This window comes from Eurosta solidaginis, chromosome 5 (assembly GCF_040869045.1).
Source record: "Eurosta solidaginis isolate ZX-2024a chromosome 5, ASM4086904v1, whole genome shotgun sequence".
Lineage (NCBI taxonomy): Eukaryota > Metazoa > Arthropoda > Insecta > Diptera > Tephritidae > Eurosta > Eurosta solidaginis.
In genome coordinates, this window is record NC_090323.1 from 256,948,601 (window position 1) to 256,967,894 (window position 19,294).

Below are 19,294 nucleotides of genomic sequence, written 5' to 3' on the forward strand. Positions count from 1 at the left end.
GCTGTAATTTGTCAGCTGAGTATGTAATGTTCGGTTACACCCAAACTTAGTCTTCCTTACGTATTACTGTAAAAGATGTATGATTTTACTTTAGAAATCTGCTATAGAATATAAATAATATAGTTATACTAAACTACTATTTTTCTCTTGGGTAGTATCCTTCTACCGCTCCATTATTTATTGTTTTTTTCCTCTTATTCTATCCGCATCTCCCCTACCTCTATTGACTGTTATACTCCTCTTCATATTCATATTTACTTCCACCATGCCGTGGTATGGCGGTATTGTGCTCCGCCTACCACACCGAAGCTCCTGGGTTCATGCCCCGGACAAAGGAACATCAACATTTTAGAAACACGTTTTTTCAAGTAGAAGAAAGTTTCAAGTGATTTGGCAAGCATTCCGAGTGAATTTCTGCCATGAAAAGCTTTTCAGTGAAAACTCATCTGCCTTGCAGATGCCGTTCGAAGTCGGGATTAAACAAGTAGGTTCCATCCCACTAATTTGTAGGAAGAAATAAAAAGAAGCACGACGCAAATTGGAAGAGAATCTCGGCCTAAAATCTCTTCGGAGGTTATCGCGCATTACATTTTAATTTTTATTTTACTTCCTCCTCTTTAGGCGAAGAAATATCGTTTCGTTTTTATTACCTCTCTTCTGTCTCCGGTTTTTCGCTGGGTTCTATGTATTTCTCTGTATGAGCACTACGAACTCATTCAGTCTATGTGAGGGGTAAACTATCTCCTAACCTACCTATCTATATCCTCCTTTTTCTATCTGTACTCCTAATTTATATACTCCGAGCTTACTTGAAACCTTTTCTTTAAAATCTTCTTATTCGAATGCATTGTTCCAAATATAGAGGGGATGGGCTGGTAAATACTGTTATTTAAAAAACGTCGACCACAATGCCATCTCCTGGAAACTTTTTACTTCAGAAAACCATCCTCCATCAAAAATATCACAATAAAAATAACAGTTGTTAAAGATTAAACTTTCATTCAGCGGTCTATTTATTAGCGGAATCGATGGAATTTTATAACGATTACCGAAATTAATGAAAATAGTTATTCTTTTAGTAAAAGCCGAGTTGAACATTTTTATCTCTGTGGAAAATAAATCTGAAACACCACCCGGAACAAAATCTCAAAAATTAATGCGAATTTTGAGAGACTTATAACTTGTACTAAATTTCCGGATTTTTTGTAAAATTGTCTCGAATTTAGAAATTGTTTTTTTTATTTCTGTGCATAGTTTCAGTTTAAAAATTTATAGAAGTTTGTTTTCTTAAAATATCGAAAGTAAAAAAGGGTTTAATTGCCGAAATTTGACAAACCTTACCGCTTTTATTCTGTAAGGTACTGTATTTGAAGGAGAACTCTTTGCGAATTTTGTCCAAGTAGCAGAGGAAATAGAAAATGTGTCTATTAAATTATTTTCGAATCAGTTTTACGAATAGAAATTGCAGATAGATATCAATTTGTAAAAGGGGGCTCTTCAACTGTAGATCATTAGATGATTATCCTCCAAACGCACAGGAGAATATTCAACTAGCAAATGAAAAAATTTATATGTATTTGCACGGGATCAGTTAGAAGAAATGTTTGCAGCAACACTTAACAGAACTGCAGTGCTTGCATGATAATTCTTATCTGGGCTCGTATTACGTCTTACGATCACTGGCTGAAAACCATATTTTCTCAAACGATGACAATCAAACTATTTCAAAAAATTCGAATTAGGTGGGTGTGGATGTAACGAGTCCTATTTGTCCTCAGTTCACATATGCTATTAATCCGATACGGGTCTAGTGCCACAAAGTGTGGGTGAACGTTTAAGCTGGATTATAACCAAAGTAAAGTGAAAACAAATACTTCTCAAAATACAAAATATGTTGGCATCTTTTAGTGTGAACTTTACAGCAAGGTGTGTGCTTGCTTTTTATAAATTTACATACAAACATATTTCATTTTTACGGGCTACATACCATCATACTACATACTTGTGTACATATTTATTCATATTTAATCGCTTTGGAATGCGTTTGTTATAAAAAATTCTGTTTAGTAATTTGACACGACTTATTGTTGACAGCAGTCATTCAGTTGTTATGGGGAAATTTTTTTTCAGTCCATGGCGGCTTGGCTTACGCATTTACCTACATTGAAATGTTTTTTCTGCAGCTCATAGCAATTTTTTATTTTGTAGTTTTTTTTTAGCATTGTTTATTGTTGGAATTATGTTGTAATTTATTTACATAGACAGGTATTTTACTACATATCAACCTAATCTCGTTTTATTGCTTAATCATATTGTTTTGTTTGTGTGGGTAATAAATTTTTAGTTGAGTTGAGGAGGAAACAAAGTAAATATAGTAAAAAAATATGACAATTATGCTATTATTGGTAATGGTCGAAGCACGATTTTTTTTTTGTATGAAATAAATATTAATGTTTTTAATTAGCTTATGCGTTTGATTTGAAAGAAATGGTATGCAATTTATAGAAAAATTTATTACATTCTTAATTCTTGTATTTTCCTTTATCTCGAAGCCTTGGTATATCCTTGAGCCTGCTACTATAATTTTTCTTTCCATCATAATTTAAAATTCCAATTCTAAAACTTTGTTTCTGTATTCTTTTTAATTTCAGACGTGGCACAAAACTTGTTTCAAATGCACAGAATGCGGCATGGCATTGAATATGAAAACATACAAAGGCTACAACAAATTGCCATACTGCGAAGCGTAAGTACATTGCTTCAGTTAATTTAATTTACATATATAAATAAGGGATAGTAAAAGTAAAATTTTTATAAAAAAAATTCAAGATTTAACTAAATTTAATTTACTTTTATTCTAAAAATAAAATATATATTAAAATTTTCACTTCTATTTATATATAAAAAAAAAACAATTTTTAACTTTTATTTTTAATTTTTATCATGAAATTTTTGGCTTTTGCAACAAAATTCGAATTTTGACTGTTATTTTCTGCCGTTTTTAACTAAAGTAAAATGTAAACTGTTATTTTTAACTTTTATAATAAAGGTTAATTTCTGACTGTTATTTTTGATTTTTTATAATCAAGGCCAATTTCTGACTGTCATTTTTGATTTTTTTTATAATAAAAGTCTTATTTTATCTATTGTGTATGGGTTTTACAATCTTCTTTCTCTTGTATCACTAATTTCTTTCCTACTAAGATTATGGGGAATTTTATTGGTGTTGATGATGCTTTGCCGGGTATTATTTGGTACGTTCGTGCACATAGCACCATTATGGTACTAGCCCGACCATCTCGGAAACGATTTGATATGACCATGTTGAAACTTGTAAACCGTTTATTCCCCTCCTTTCCCGAGGAACTTGGGTTCACCAGAGTACCGCCTGTTAAATAAACAGGATTCGCCATGGGTAGGGAAGGTTGAAAATTGGGTAGGAGAGGTTGTAAGTTGCACGCTTGAAAGGGTCGCGCTACAAAACCCTTTAAATCACGGATTTTATAATTAAAGGAAATTTATAATGAAGTTAAAATTTTAACTGTTATTTTTGTATTTAACAATAATTCATACAAATAAAAGTTAAAATTTCATTGTTATATTCGACTTATATAATAAGGTCAAATATAAACTTTTATTTTTGATTTTTATAATATAAGTCGAATTTTATTTTTATAAGCTTTTATTTAGTTTCACTTTTGTTGTCTGTAATGAAATCTTGCAAGTTAAATTTGATACACTTCCCGGTGTCCGATTGAGCTGAAATTTTGCACACATATATAACCCCGATGACAATGCAATATTACTTTGTTAGAATTCGATAAATTAATCGATAACACAGTTACCGGTAAAGATTTGTATTTACTTTGGCATAACAGCTTAAGTCCCATACAAACCCGCCGGTACCTATCCGTGGATTGTGATATTTGGACGTGGTGAATCACGCGTGTCACGCGTAGTGAATCTCAACGCTTGCGAAAAGCGGAGACACAACCCTCTGCTGTATTTCTGTGTATAACCAACATAGCTGAATTTTTAAGGCTGTTTAACTCTGTAATCTTTTCTGTAATTTATTTTGCTTTTGGAAAAATTACCTATTTGAAAAAAGCTGGCTGAAAAATATTGGAATAACAGCTTGCTTAAGTTAAATCAAGAATGGAAAATCTTGGAAAATTTGAGCAGATGTGGCAATTTCGCGCGTCCGTTGAACGAAATATTGACAATCTGCTGATCATCGCTAGGAAATAAGCGAGATTCCATCAACTAAGCAGCACTTTAGCAATACTACTGTTATTATTTGGCCGCTCAAACACACACACATATTAATTGTGCATTAAATCTAAAATATACAAATACACCATAATAATTTACACGGCCAAAGCCATAATAATTTACCCTACTAAAAATAAAAAAAAATTCATATTTAAATTAAATTTAAGAAAAAGGCTTTTCTAAGAACAAGCTTCTATTACTTGTTAATAAAACGAACTAAAAAGTAAAAAATAAAATTAAAGAAAAAAAAAACCTTTTTAAAAATAAGCTTTTATTATTTTGGTTAATAAAATTAACTAAAAAGTAAACAATAAATTGACTCTAAAGAAATATAACACTTATAAGTTCATTGTAAGCTTAAACTATAATTGGGCTTTTTCGTCTGCGACAAAAAAATTCTATATTGTACATAATTATATATTTTTAACATTAAATCTTTACACCTAAATTATTAAAGCTTACAGTTTATATCACAGTCCTAATTGTTCTAATAAAAGCGTGTTACATTGCGATAGCAAGAAAATGAGATCCTAAATGTTCTTAATTATACCATCAAAATTTAACACGGTTTTTATTAGAACAATTTGGACTGTGATATAAACTGTAAGATTTAATAATTTAGGTGTAAAGTTTTAATGTTAAAAATATATAATTATGTACAATATAGAATTTTTTTGTCGCAGACGAAAAAGCCTAATTATCGTTTAAGCTTACAATGAACTTATAAGTGTTATATTTCTTTAGAGTCAATTTATTGTTTACTTTTTAGTTAATTTTATTAACCAAAATAATAAAAGCTTATTTTTAAAAAGGTTTTTTTTTTCTTTAATTTTATTTTGTAATCGAACTAGCGGTTATTTTGGACTTTATACCAAAAGTAAAATTTGAGCTCGTAAAGTTTAACTGTTATGTTTTATAATAAAAGTTACACTTTAAGATTTGTTCTTTACTTTCATAATTAAAATCAGCTTTAACATACATTTTTGACTTTTATAACAAAAGTTTACTTTAAACTTTTATTTTTGACTCTTATAACAAAAGTCGGATTTTAATTATTATATTGTTTTTTATAATAAATGCCACATTTTACTTAAATTACTATATTTGTATTTTATAATAAAAGTCAAATCATTTCTTCCGGCTCTACCACTTTGTCACCTCCACTCTACATCTTTCTTCGATCACATCTCTGTCCCTCTTCTATTATCAAGACATTTTCCTTTTCTTGATAAATTCAAAGATTTTCTCTTACTTTTATCGTTCTCAGTATTTTTCATGCGCTCTCGGCCTGCAGCTTCCTCCCTCATTCACCCCGTACACTTTTCTATCTTTCTTTTCCCTAATCGTATGCCTATTTATTCCGCCCTCTTCTTTTCAACCATACTCTCACTCTCTTTATTCTTGCCTCTCTGTTTCTCCATCTCCCCCTTGCCAGTTTCTCTTCCAATTCATTCCTTTTTTCTAAATTTCTTTTTCGCACACTCTGGGGTATCAATTAGACAAGATCTTTCCATCTACATATGTAACTATTTGAACTGAGAATTCGAAAATAACTATTCAATTCGGTTGCTGATATAAATGTTTTTCCTGTATGGAACTTTCAGCGATTAGCTGCAAAAATAACAACGTTGTTTTAATAAAAACCAACCAATTACACGCTAACACAGCCGTATAAGCTGAAAAGACGTTAGACTGGATCGATTTATTAACCGATATCGCGCCATCGATTTTTCGATAGGATTTGGGCTCAGGAAAAAAAGTTCCACTACGCATACCCAAAAAAATAATTTGCGAGCCTGCGAAATTTTATTTTTTTTGACTTTTTTTCGACTTTGAATTTTAAGGGTTTTTCATGACCTACTAAAAAATGTTCATTTGATTGTAAAATTTTCATGTATACCCTGTTTGAGCCAAAAATGTATTTTTTTTTTAGTAGGTCATGAAAATATTAAAAATCAAAGTCGAAAAAAGTCAAAAAAATTAAATTTCGCTCACACGAAAATTATTTTTTTGGGTATGCGTAGTGGACATTTTTATCCTGAGCCCAAATCCCATCAAAAAATCGATGGCGCGATATCGGTTAACTTTCGTCCATAAAAATCAAGCCACCCTAGTATAGGTACCATTTTATCATTGCTTGATAGAAAATGAGAAGCCAATGTAAGCGGTTAAATAAGCGTAATTATGGTAACTGGAATTTACGTATCTAAAATGTTTAGTGTATACCATTGGCTCTACTAATTATTCCTCCATGAAGTTATATATCTACATTCAAGTTAACTTGAGATAAATCGCCTTTGATGCAATTATCACGTGATAATTATCTAATCACAAGTTTTATACATGGTACATTTTACTTCTGGCATATGCCATTGACATAGTTATGATAGATAAACTCTTTTAATGTTGGTACCAGAAGCACCTAACTTAATTTTTTTCGTATCAATAGCACAAAAAAAATAAATAAAAACAAGTAAAGGTGTCTATATTCGGGTGTAACCGAACATTGTATACTCAGCGAGAGCTTCAATTGTACATTTCATTTCAGATAAATTACTTTTCTACATAACACGTGGCACCGCCCGTTTAAAAGAAAAATTTCTCCCCATTTTCTCTTACAGTAAAACATGATAAGTGAAATGTCATTGATTCAAAACAATTTTTTACTAAGTTATAGCTTATTATTTTAGTTTTATATCTAAGTTGCCGTGATATTTAACCGATCCCGTCCATTTTTACTAGAAATATTTTCTGCTATAAGGAAAATATGTATGTGTACACAATTTTGTTACGATATGTAAATTTTTCTACGAGTTATGGCTCCCGAAACATAGAAAATTGCTTAGTCATAAAAGGGGCGGTGCCACGCCCATTTTTTTAAATTTGAAGTTTTTCCTATGTATTGTTATAAATCCACTTGGGAAATGAAATACCATTGATATAAAGCTCTTTTTTGCAAAGATATAGCTTCTTTTATTCGTCCACGACCCTTTTAAAAATCTTTTATATAAAAATGGGCGTGGTCCTTACCGATTTCCTTAATTTCTTCTTTTCTTCAAAGAATTCCTTATAGTAAAGGCAAACTCTCTGTTACGATAGGTTTAACGATTTTTGATTTATGATTAGTAATATTTGTAAAATTGATCTTATCACAAGTGGGCGGTGCCACGCCCATTTTAAAAATTTTTTTCAAATTTTTATCAAGAGTCTCAATATCAGTCCACACGTCAAATTTCAACATTCTAGGTTTATTATTTACTAAATAATCAGGTTTTTTGTATTTTCCAAAATGTTATATATATAAAATATGGGTATGGTTATCATCCGATTTCGCTCGTTTTCAATACCAATCTATTCTGGGTCCAGATAAGCTCGTGTACCAAATATGGTGAAGATATCTCAATATTTACTCAAGTTATCGTGTTAACGGGCAGACGGATGGACACGGCTCAATCAAATTTTTTTCGATACTGATGATTTTGATATATGGAAGTCTATATCTATCTCGATTCCTTTATACCTGTACAACCAACCATTATCCAATCAAAGTCAATATACTCTGTGTTGAAAGCACGCTGAGTATAAAAATATATATAGTTATTAGACTAGGTCGATTTATTAACCGATGGCGCGCCATCGATTTTTCGATAGGATTTGGGCTCAGGAAAAAAAGTACCACTACGCATACCCAAAAAAATAATTTTCGAGCCTGCGAAAAAAAATGGCGAAAGGGTAAATTTTTCGACCAAGACACTCCCCAAAACCCAAAAAATATTATTTTTTTTTCTTTCAAAAAACTGTTATCGCCAACGTTTATACAACAGTTTTTTGAAAAAAAAAATATTTTTTGGGTTTTGGGGAGTGTTTTGGTCGAAAAATTTACCCTTTCACCATTTTTTTTCGCAGGCTCGAAAATATTTTTTGGTTTGCGTAGTGGAACTTTTTTTTCCTGAGCCCAATCCTATCGAAAAATCGATGGCGCGATATCGGTTAACTTTCGTCCATACAAATCGACCCAGGTTAATAGTTATATATAATGGTGAGTTTTATCTTATCTCAACCGCATGTGCTTTTGATAAAAAAAGTCCTCAACAGCAACAGATGCTTGTCAAGAGAAACCACGGGTAAATCGTGTTTTCTCCTATTCACTATTTTTGAAGTGTATGAGTAACGTAGATAACATTGATAAAAAATTAGAGCAAACATTAGTAACAATAAAAATATAATTTCATATTTATAACTTAGTGAAGATAACAGCAATCTTCCTGAATATTATCTGAATTAACATTTTAACAAGTTGAAATTTTCAAAGATGCATAAAAAATTGAATCATCTGATGCTGGGTGAGCTGCACCCTTCAACAAAGAGCTGGAAATTTCAAATCTCCCTCTACTTCCAGCTCTGCATCTTGATTTTCATCTTTTGTGACCGATTCTCTATTTTCTTCGTTTCCTCCACTGTCTCTGTCCCTATCTCTCCCGCTATCCATATCCCTCTTACAACCTCTTTGCTTCTCCATTTGTCTTTCGAATCTCGTTATTTTTTTGCTCTTGGTGGTTTTATTACTGACTTTAACGCCACCTATAGTATATAAATGAAGTATGTATGTACATATACATATAACCAAGCGGACACTCATTCGAGACCCTACCCAAATTTCATGACGAAATTTTCCGTTAGAAACCCCAACTTGCGAAAAATGTTGAGATACTTATAAGCGAAATATCGAAATAAAGGCAACTCTATATCGATGTACATACATTTTAATTTCCATGGCCGTTATCTCAAAATCCTTTCCAAATAGTGGCAAGTTTTTTCGACAAAGTGGAGCTCGTACAAAATCCACTTCTAAAACTATTTACAATATATCGTGGGGTTATCTGATATCTCATAACTTTTCTCCTCTTTGTTTTGTACTCTACTTTGTCTTAGAAATAACAACATTGTCATAAAGAAGGCGGCAACATAACGTTGTTAATCGGCAAAGAAAATAACCTTCACCATACTTTGTTTGAAAAATTCACTACTTCAGAATCTGCACCGGTAGATGGCTCATTCCTCGGTTCATTGTAGGAGGACAAGCGGGCAAGTAACGGTGAAGTAGGAAGACGGTTTCAAAACCGCCAGTAGAATTTGTGGATATCCAAAATGACCGTTGGATTAGGGAACGATGAGCCGATTTAGAATAAGTAATGGGTCCGTAACCGATGCGGCGATATCAAAGGGATCGATGAATGGTGACTTACTTGCTCAAAAAGCGCTACCATTGTCTATATGAAATCCCTTTACTTAAATATAAATCATTATGACACATTTAAGAAGTTTTCGTAGACGATTGGTTTGCAAATGGAATGCAGGTTACTTGTATTGTGCCTGCATATTTCGTATGCTTGCTAAACGTCGGTTACAGTGTGGGTGTATGTAGAAACGGGGCAACCGTTTATTATTCTACTGAAGCAGTGTGGGGGCTAGGAGTGTAATTAATCGTAATGCTTATGAGAGAGACATACTTTTTTAGGCTTCAGTTATGGCTGAAAGAATTAAGTTCCATAACTTAGAGCGGAATATTAAAATAACGGCCGATTTGTCCAAGCTCACTGTGTTTTATATTCGAAAATTAGTTTTAAGTAGTTTTCAAGACGGGCCCATTGGAATTTGTGGTTACAAATGCTCAAATGTTGTCGTACATACCAATGCATATTGTGTATGCTATGTTTTTGTTCCCACTTGTGAATCAGTGATGTCATTTGTTGATGACTGGTAGTTACTGTTGGCCATGTTGATTATCTTACCGTATTCGCTATAAGCGTGTTTAGAAGTTGATCTACGTTTCCGCAGGGTAGCGGGCACAGTAACTTCCGCTTTGGCGCAAACATAGTTTAAGAATCGTGAGATAAATGCTTGAGTACAGTAAGCAAATATTTTTGTCATTGTCAGTTTTTCACACGCACTTACGTACCGACACAGAGTTTTCCGTCGTCAACAAATGCGCTTAAATCCGCCAACTATGCTGTAGCTGTTTTCCATCTCTCGTGATTTCTAAAAAGTTCCAGCAGTAGGCAAACATATTAACAATTGTTTTTCCTAACTTTGGATTTGTTAGCTTTTATTGTTGTTTTTGTAGTGTATGCGTGAATGGCATTTTGTTGACAATATGTCACACCTCATTGCGGTATTTCTGCTTCCCCACTTCCTATCTTCTTCTTGCTCTGTAAATGCAATTCACAGTATCTTATAAAGTCTTAATGCGAGTACTATTGCTATAGCAGCTATAATCTCATTGCCACTCCCACTTACACCGGCAATTGTTTTCATATTTGCTAGATTTATTTCTTGTTGTTTTCTTGTCACTGGAATTGTTGAAATATTTATTCTTTTGCGCTTAGCAACGTGTTTTTCTATCACTCGGATGAGGGAAATGCAGTTGTGACATGATTAACGCCAACTGAGTGGGATGAAGAGGAAAAAAAACCCATTGCTTAAAATTAAAACGAAGTGAAGTAAATTTTGTCGCATACTTTTCCCAATTATATTTTTATAGGCGTTTTTGAAGAGAAAATAGGCCTCATGCAAGAGAGCATTGTTTGATTGATTTTGCAAGAAAACTAAACGAGCCACCTTTTATTTAAAAACTCAAGTTTAAGAAAATGCTCACTTTTCATGCGTGAGGTGCATTGACTTTGACTGGCACTAAAATTTTGATACTGCCAGGAAGCGATCTACTCTAGAGACTAAATTTTAACTTTCATGCCCAGTTGTTGTATTAACAATGCACAATCATAAGCTCATATCGGATAAGATTCTGCGAATTCGGTTTTCTCTTCATCTAGAGAGAACTGCGTCTCCCGGGCGGGACTATGCAAAATAAGCTACCGAGTGTGAGTGAATGAAGTCTACGGCCTTCTCACGTTAAGACGTAAAACATTGGGCTGTGATCAAAATCTAATTTATTCGGCAGACTCTCCAATATTTTCGACAGATCCACATCCAACGAGTGTGTTCTCGCTACCCTACAAGAGGCAGTGTCCGATCGGGATTAGCTAAGTGTTAGTAAGTGAACCGCGAGCGTCCCTTTCCTACAGCTATCTACATCCGGATCGGTTGTACCCACGCAGGTTAAAATATCTGTGGGATAGTTGCCCGGCATACTGATATAGACCTGGATACTGATTATCTTGATCTTAAAATAGTTCGATGCAATCGAACAGATGTCGGTTTGAATAGCCGCATGGATATTCGTGTACATGCTAAATTCTATAGGCGTAGTATCACTTAATATGATCCAATCTACTGCGTCCTTAATCGCTAAATTCCGCTTGGAAGACGCTGAAGGCATCGTGCACTTAAAACTAGGCTTCCATGAACGTCCTGAGAGAAAACCATAACCAACTTTCCCGGCCAAATTCGATCCATCCATGTATTATTTAACTAAAGCGGTTCTCAAGGGAGTTACTTATGTGAAGTCTGTACAGAGGGCAGGGGTCGGCACACAATAGTCCGTGCTGTCTGGAATGAATTCAAAGTACAAATCAATGAATAAATTAATAAAAGTTTATAAGAAAGCTGGACAGCCCTATATGACGAAGCTTGTCGAAAGACCGTGCAGCGGGCGCAAACTTATGTCATACCGTGTCCAGTGTCATACCCGTGTTGATAGTGTCATACCCGTGTTGACAGTTTCGTGTCCGATATAATCCGTGAATGTTTAATCATATGCGGAAGAAGAAGGATACCTCACCGCCTTAACGCCTCATGGATATCTAGAATGTCTAGAAAGCCATGCAGAGCGAATTCTTTGTGCTCTAGGAATACCTCTATTCCCTTTGCAATAGAATGAAGAGTCTTTTGGAAATCATACTTAGATGCATGACCCCCTTAGATGCATGTGCCCTGAGCCAATGCGAAGCCAGTCCCGAGGGTGGCGGCACACAATAGGTCGCCGTCTATAAGAAGGAACTCAAAATCTAGAATCAAATTATTTACATTCGAACGACCTAATTTGCACTTAGTAGTAAATTATAAGCACACTAACCCATTAACGTTCACGTATTAACCCATTAGGCACCTATTTAACATTTTTATTAGCATGCTCGAAAATTTCGTTTTACTTGAGTTAAACCTTCCATGAATTCGGATTCGCACTTCGAATTACATTTAGGTACAGGGGTTCAAAAATATTTAACAAAAAACAATTCAAACTATCTTTCCCAATTTCGACTACTTATCTTTAATATTCTCCCACTGTGCGCACTACCTTATAGCTATACAAATGCGCATCCCCACTTTATTATTTGCGCTTAGTTGTCATGCATGATTTCTTCAAGTAAATAGATAATCCTTAACAGTAAGAGCAACTACCAAATAGAATATCTTGTTTAGCTGCCAATTCAATCAATTCCTCGTCATCATCATCATCGCCGGCGCTGCCTTTAATGTTAACCCTCATCAGCCCCGTCAACTTCGTTCTTAGAACAAATTTTCGCATGACTGTCATCAGCAAGTGTTGGCACTTCACAATGATAAACTTAGTTATTTTTAAATTTTTTTTCAACGCTTTGAAAAGCCTGCATTCGTAGTATCTAAGCTTGTATTTGTTACAACTCCATCGATACCAATTTGATTTTTCCACTTGTCAATTGGCTTTTTCATTTGCTGTTGAACTACTGATATGACAACATTTGGTTCGTAGGTTTTTTTTTTTTTTTGAATTTCCACAATTTGCGTATTGATAAAAATCGAAATGTTGCTCAACCATATCAAATGGCTTCCTTGAGGCTTCTTTTGCACAAGCCAAATGTAATCAAATGCTTTAGATAAAAAAATAGAAATTTTTTTGTTTGGTATATTTGAACAGACGGATGCAGTAAGTAAACTTCTGTCATTCATTTGTTATTTGGCAACTTGCCTTCTAACAATTACAATATGCACTCCGTATTACACCACAGAAAGATCTTCGGGGCAATATGCAAAGTACGATGCAGGCTATCATACAGTGAATGTTAGTGAAAATGAGACAATTTTTGTTTTTATTTCATATTTTATAAAATAAAGTTTGAACAAAATTGTTTGTAAGAATATCTTTAGTTTTATAATAACATCCATAGCTCATAATACGACTACAATATTATAAATGCCCCAGCGCGATAGGGGGCTTAGAATATACCCGCGGTAGGTACGCCCGTCGTAAGAGGTGACTAAAATACCAAATTGGTTCAAGGGGTTGTGTAGCGCAACCCTCTCAAGGGATTGCCAGCAATATATAGCTTCTCCAACCCGATTGTCAACCTCAACTAACCCTGGCGAATCCTCTTTCCTTAACAGCCGATGCTCTGGCGACCCCGAACTCCTGATGGATCTAGGGGGTGTAAGGGCGGTATGGCCTAGAAGGTTGCATGTGTCATACCAAATCGTTCCCGATATGGTCGGGCTAGTACCTTTATGATGCTTGTTACCGGAACGTACCGGATCTGCCTCCGGCAAAGGGCTATCAATATCTGTAACACTCCCCAAGGCGGTCGGGGAGTGTCCTTACCGCTACAACAACAACAACAAAATTATAAAATATTGCAAAAAAGTTAAAAAAAAATATAAAAAAATTTTGAAAAGTACAAAAAAACATTAAAAAAAACTACAAAACCAAAACTATAAATAAAAGTATATACTCGGAATTTTTTAAAAATATTAAAAAAAAGTGACAAAAAATCGAAAAAATTTTATATATTAAAGTTAAGAAAGAAAATATTAAAAAATAACGCTTCTATAATGTTCAATAATATTGAACAAAGAAGAAATCAAAAACTAAAAGAAAAAACTTTTAAATTATTCAATACAAGTTGAAAAAGCTAAACAAATTTTAAAAGGTATATTAAAAATACTTAAAAAATTCAAAACTAATTAAGATTCCAATTGCAATTAGTATGTCAAGAAAAATAACAAAAAATTTAAGAAAAAAAATATTTTTTAAAATTTACTATGCGAACCTCTCAAAAAAAAAAAAAATTGACTAAATAAAGAAAATATATAAGATAGCATATATGTATATAGAATAAATAGGAAGGTAGGAGATATTATGAAAAAATGAAAACAAAGATGAAAAAAAAATTTATAAATAAATAAAACGATATTGAATAACTATTTTTAAAATATAAAAAATCCGAAAAGAATTATGAAAAATTTTAAAACAAAAATTAATAAAGGTTTAAAAAATTAAAAAAATGTGAAAGTACTTTTTAGAAAAAAAATAAAAATAAAGTAAAAACTACAATATTGCTTTTGTTCTTGAAGGTTCTACGTTGCCTTTGTTGCGAATAGCCACAAAACATTAAATAATCGAGTGGAAGAAAAAAGATACAAACATAATAGTTAAATTTAAAATAAAAGATCATATAAAAATCACATCGAAAACACAGAAGAAACAAAAATTTGTAAAAAATTTTCCGGAACAAAAAATAAATAAAAAAAAAACTAAAACAAAAAAATTAAATAAAACTTGGACAAAAAGAATTATAAAAAGAAAAAGTTTAAAACGGTACAAGGAATAGAAAAACTAACTTTTTTTTTTAATTAAGCGTTAAAATAAAAATAGTTATGAAACTGAGATTTTTTGTTTTAAAAAAATTTTAGGAAAATTTACAAAGAGGATAAAAAATTACAGAAATGCAATTAAAGTTTCTTAATAAAAAAAACCATAATAATTTATACATTCCAGAAAACAAACAAGGAAACAAAAATAATAAAAAATAGCAAAAAAAAAATGAAATTTTTTTTGAATTTGAAAAAGAATTACGTTAATAACAAAGTTCTAAAAAATTAAATGAAACCAAAAAAACTACAACTAAAAAGTACGATAAACACAAAAACAAAAACACTTGGTAAAAAATAATAATTAAAAAAACTATAATATAAAAAATAATAATTATATTAATTTGTTGCTTTTTTATTTTAATAATAATTAATTATTTTCAGACCAATAAAACCAAACATAACATAAAGAAATAATGTAAAAAAAAATATGAAAATATAACAAATAATTATTTAAAAAATATAAAAAAATTTAAAAAGTTACATGAGAATATAAAAAAATAGAAAAAATATAATATAAAAATGTAAAAAATAATAATTTGAAAAATATAAAAAACCCAAAAATAGTTATATATCAAAATATATATACATATGTACATATATACATACCTAAAAAATAAGTTGTCCGTAAACGTATAATAAAAAACAAAAAATAAATGTAAGGCGCGATAACCTCCGAAGAGATCTAAGGCCGAGCTTCTCTTCCAATTTGCGTCATGCTCCTCTTGATTTTCCCTACAAATCGGCCAGACGGGACCTACATGTTTTATGTCGACTTCGAACGGCATCTGCAAGGCAGATGAGTTTTCGCTGAGAGCTTTTCATGGCAGAAATACACCCGGAGCGCTTACCAAACACTGCCGAGGGGCGACCCCGCTTAGAAAAATTTTCTTCTAATTGAAAAACCTTATTTCTAAAATTTTGATGTTGCTTTGCCCGGGGTGTGAACCCAGGGCATACGGTGTGGTAGACGGCGCACGCTACCATCACACCACGTATAATACTATATAAAATAAAAAAATAGTCAATAAATAATAATAAATAAGCAAAAAATAGAAAAATTACATAAAAGTAGTAAAAAAATTAACTAAATATGAAAAAAATAATATGAAAATTTTAAAAATAAAAAAATATAAAAATAAAAAATATATATAAATATAAAAATTTATAAAAATATAAAAAATAAAATATAAAAATATTAAAATATAAAACATGCCTTGATTTAAAATGGGTGAAAAAAACGATGAAAATTGGCAAATACTTTTAAAGGTTTTTGCTAAAAGGTTTTAAACTTATACAACATATTAATTTAATATATCCTAACAGTTCAATTTTGACTGTAAGCCACTGTTTTTATTATACAGAAATAAAGCACAGAGATAAATAAAGAACCAAGTTGTATTTGGTTGTGGAAAATAATGTCCCTTATATTCCTGCATTCATTGCTTGGCTGCAATTGTGCCGTGTTGTAAAGTGAGTTACATACGTTTTGCTAACTGTTTGTTTGTTTATATGTCTATGGTACATTTTGTAATATTTTATTGGTTTTTTCGCTATCGCATACTTTCAACTCATTTTTTCCCATTATTTTTCTTCAAGCAGCCCACTTTTCCTTTCTTTGATTAATATACTTGATAATAACGAGAGCAGTAACAATCACAACAATGACAACAACAAACATTGTTGCATTGCCCCCAAGAACGAGTGAAAAAATCTAATTTTTGTTGTTGCATTTGTATCATTTTATTGCATTGACAGCAACAATACCTATTAAATACTTGCATATGTGTTTCTATGTCCATCAGCAACAAGAAAAATGTCGTCCACATCGTTGGTCTATTTGAAAGCAGCAGCATTGAATTTGAAGTACATTTTTTATTACTATTATTATTATTTTTATTTATTTTTTTTTCATTTCAAATATATTTCCTTTCCAATTGTTTAGTTGTCCTCGTCGAATTCATTGCTTGCGCTTCTCATTGCTGACTGTCTCATTAAATACCATTCTTTGGGGTTTTCCCCCTTCATTTTATATTTGTATTCTATGGTTGACCCAATATTAACCGTTGGCAGTATTTTTAATTGTTGGTAAATGCTCTGTTAATCTTTGCAACAAATTAAAAGCATTTAAACCGTCTTAAATAGTGCAATGAAGTATAAAAATGTCGTTAAATATATTTCATTTCCAATTACTAGTGGTTCAATAGTTATTGACTTTTTAAGTGTACACGGATTGGTTGTAACAGAAGTTTCAAGAGAAAGTTTGTTTACATAAAAATGTAAAAAAAAATACAATGGATATGTAAACAAGTTAATATGTGTGAGAATCTTTAGTATCTCATATTAAAAGCAATGGACAACTGTTTCTTTAAATTCCCTCTTAGTTGGAAAGCCACGACATCACGCTCTTTTCAGTATTTGAAATTATGTAGTATAGGGTATATATTTGTGATCTCAGAAGAACAGCATCAGATACCGACTGATAGTAATAATGCCCGAAACTATACCAGAAAATCGCGTGGATGACGGTAGTTTCCATAACGTGTCAGCTTCATTTCGAGTTAACTGATAACCGACGTACAGAGCGTAACTAAGCTATATAGGGGACACTTCTTCAATTGGTTGATAACGATGGAGATCATGGCCTCATGTTCCCTGAGAACAGAATATTAGTTTCGCCATCCGATTATGATAAATTGGTAATTTCAAGATTTTGGCTATAATAATGATAAATAAAGTGCAGGGTAACGACGGATAACCGACCGAGTTCTTCAAATACCGGTAGTTCGTAAAAGACGAGTATCAACTTAAATTTTAATTTAATTTAAGTGTGCTCCGCCAAATGTACAAGAAGGCTGATGCCGCAAATCATGCAGAAAACAGCCTGCTCAATATTGCATGTAAGGTTCCGTCTTATACATACATTGGTGTGGCTTCGGTCCTGGTAAATAAGCTAATGGCCAGATTTTCAGCAAATCCTAGAGAATACCGATATTTCAATTTGAGTTCACTACAAAACTAAATGACGTTAAGCATGACCATTAGCTATTTTAGGATTTGGAAGAACCTTTCCAACTTTAAACTGCTGGCGTACTGTGATGATATTGATATTATTGGCCTTAACAATCGTGCCGTATGTTATGCCTTCCAGGAATCGGAAACGGAAGTGTGTCTTTCCGTAAACGAGGAGAAGACAAAGTACTTCCTGTCAAACCAAAAATTAAGAACAAACATGGATGCAAAACTGCGAAGGACTTCCTCTACCTGGAAACCAGCATTAAAATCTACATAGAACAATGCCATCCTAATATTGCAATAGAGACTCACTCTCTCCAACCAGTGCTACTTTGGACTGACTTTGCATTGAAAAAGTAAAGTCCTCTCTCGACGAACAAATAACGCGCTGTATATGTGTCTCACATGTTCTGATCTACGGATCGAAATCACGATTGGCGTTGAGAGAAGTATAGTAGAAAAAAAAAATGTATGGTTCTTCCCGAGATTCCTCTCTCATCTTAGGAAGTTTAATGATGAGCTTTGTACAGAGCCCAAAGTCTACGCTGGATATATCATATGATATGAATGAACGTACACACTCCTTTTCAGGAAGTATTTTCCTCGACACCGGTACTTGGTGTTCCCAATTGGCGTCAGTTATCGCGAACCAAATGTGGTTGGCTTTACTTGCAACGCAACGGCCTAGCTCGCCTTGGCGATGAAGCGCCACTGAATGATGATGAGGTTCAGTGTTATGAGGGTATCTTAAGTGAAGGTACCTGCATGAAGATTGTTTTCATGACATGGTATCTTACCGTAGTATTTGTGGTTACCCAACAATATTTCTCCAGCCTTTGAAAAAACATTGTTCTCAGCTGATATCGAACATCATTCTCTAAATATTCTCCAACCTTTTTGTTCTCAAGTTGATATCCATCTTTCTCCATTTTACTCCAACCTTTGAAAAATTTTGAGAAACTTATAGTTCTCGACCGCCGTGGTGTGGTGGTAGCGTGCTCCGTTTTTTCAATTAAATCTCTTCGCAGGTTATCGCGTTTTGTATTTATTTATTTTATTTATACTAGTTCTCGAGTTGATCTGCAACATCATTCTCCTATTATTCTCCAACTTTTGATAAATTTTGAAAAATGTATGGTTCTCAAATTTTTATCCAGCATATTTCCAGTAATATATTTTCAAGTTTCATCAAACAACAATTTTTGTCATATAACAAACGATAGAATATTTAAAGGTTCGAATATTTCGTCAGAACACGTATTTGTTTGTTTGTTTGCATTTTACTGTGGAACGTTTTTTGTTTGTTAACGTTTTTTCTTGTTTTAAGGTATCTTCAAATGTCTTGAACAATTTTAAAAGAATTCACTTTCTTTCTTTTCTGTGGTTCGTGTCAGCGCTTTTTTTTTGTCCATTGTTAGAGGTGTTC

At 32.6% G+C, this 19,294-nt stretch overlaps 1 protein-coding gene across 9 annotated transcripts in view; it reads left to right on the forward strand.

The window, feature by feature from the left end:
* Lasp (LIM and SH3 domain protein Lasp) overlaps positions 1 to 19,294 on the forward strand; it is a 147,130-nt gene that overhangs the window by 79,215 nt on the left and 48,621 nt on the right. For all 9 annotated transcript variants that reach the window (XM_067790000.1, XM_067790001.1, XM_067790002.1 and 6 more), the window contains one exon: positions 2,652 to 2,746. In XM_067790000.1, coding sequence (XP_067646101.1) covers positions 2,652 to 2,746 — 95 coding nt within the window. The remainder of the gene's footprint in view (positions 1 to 2,651; positions 2,747 to 19,294) is intronic.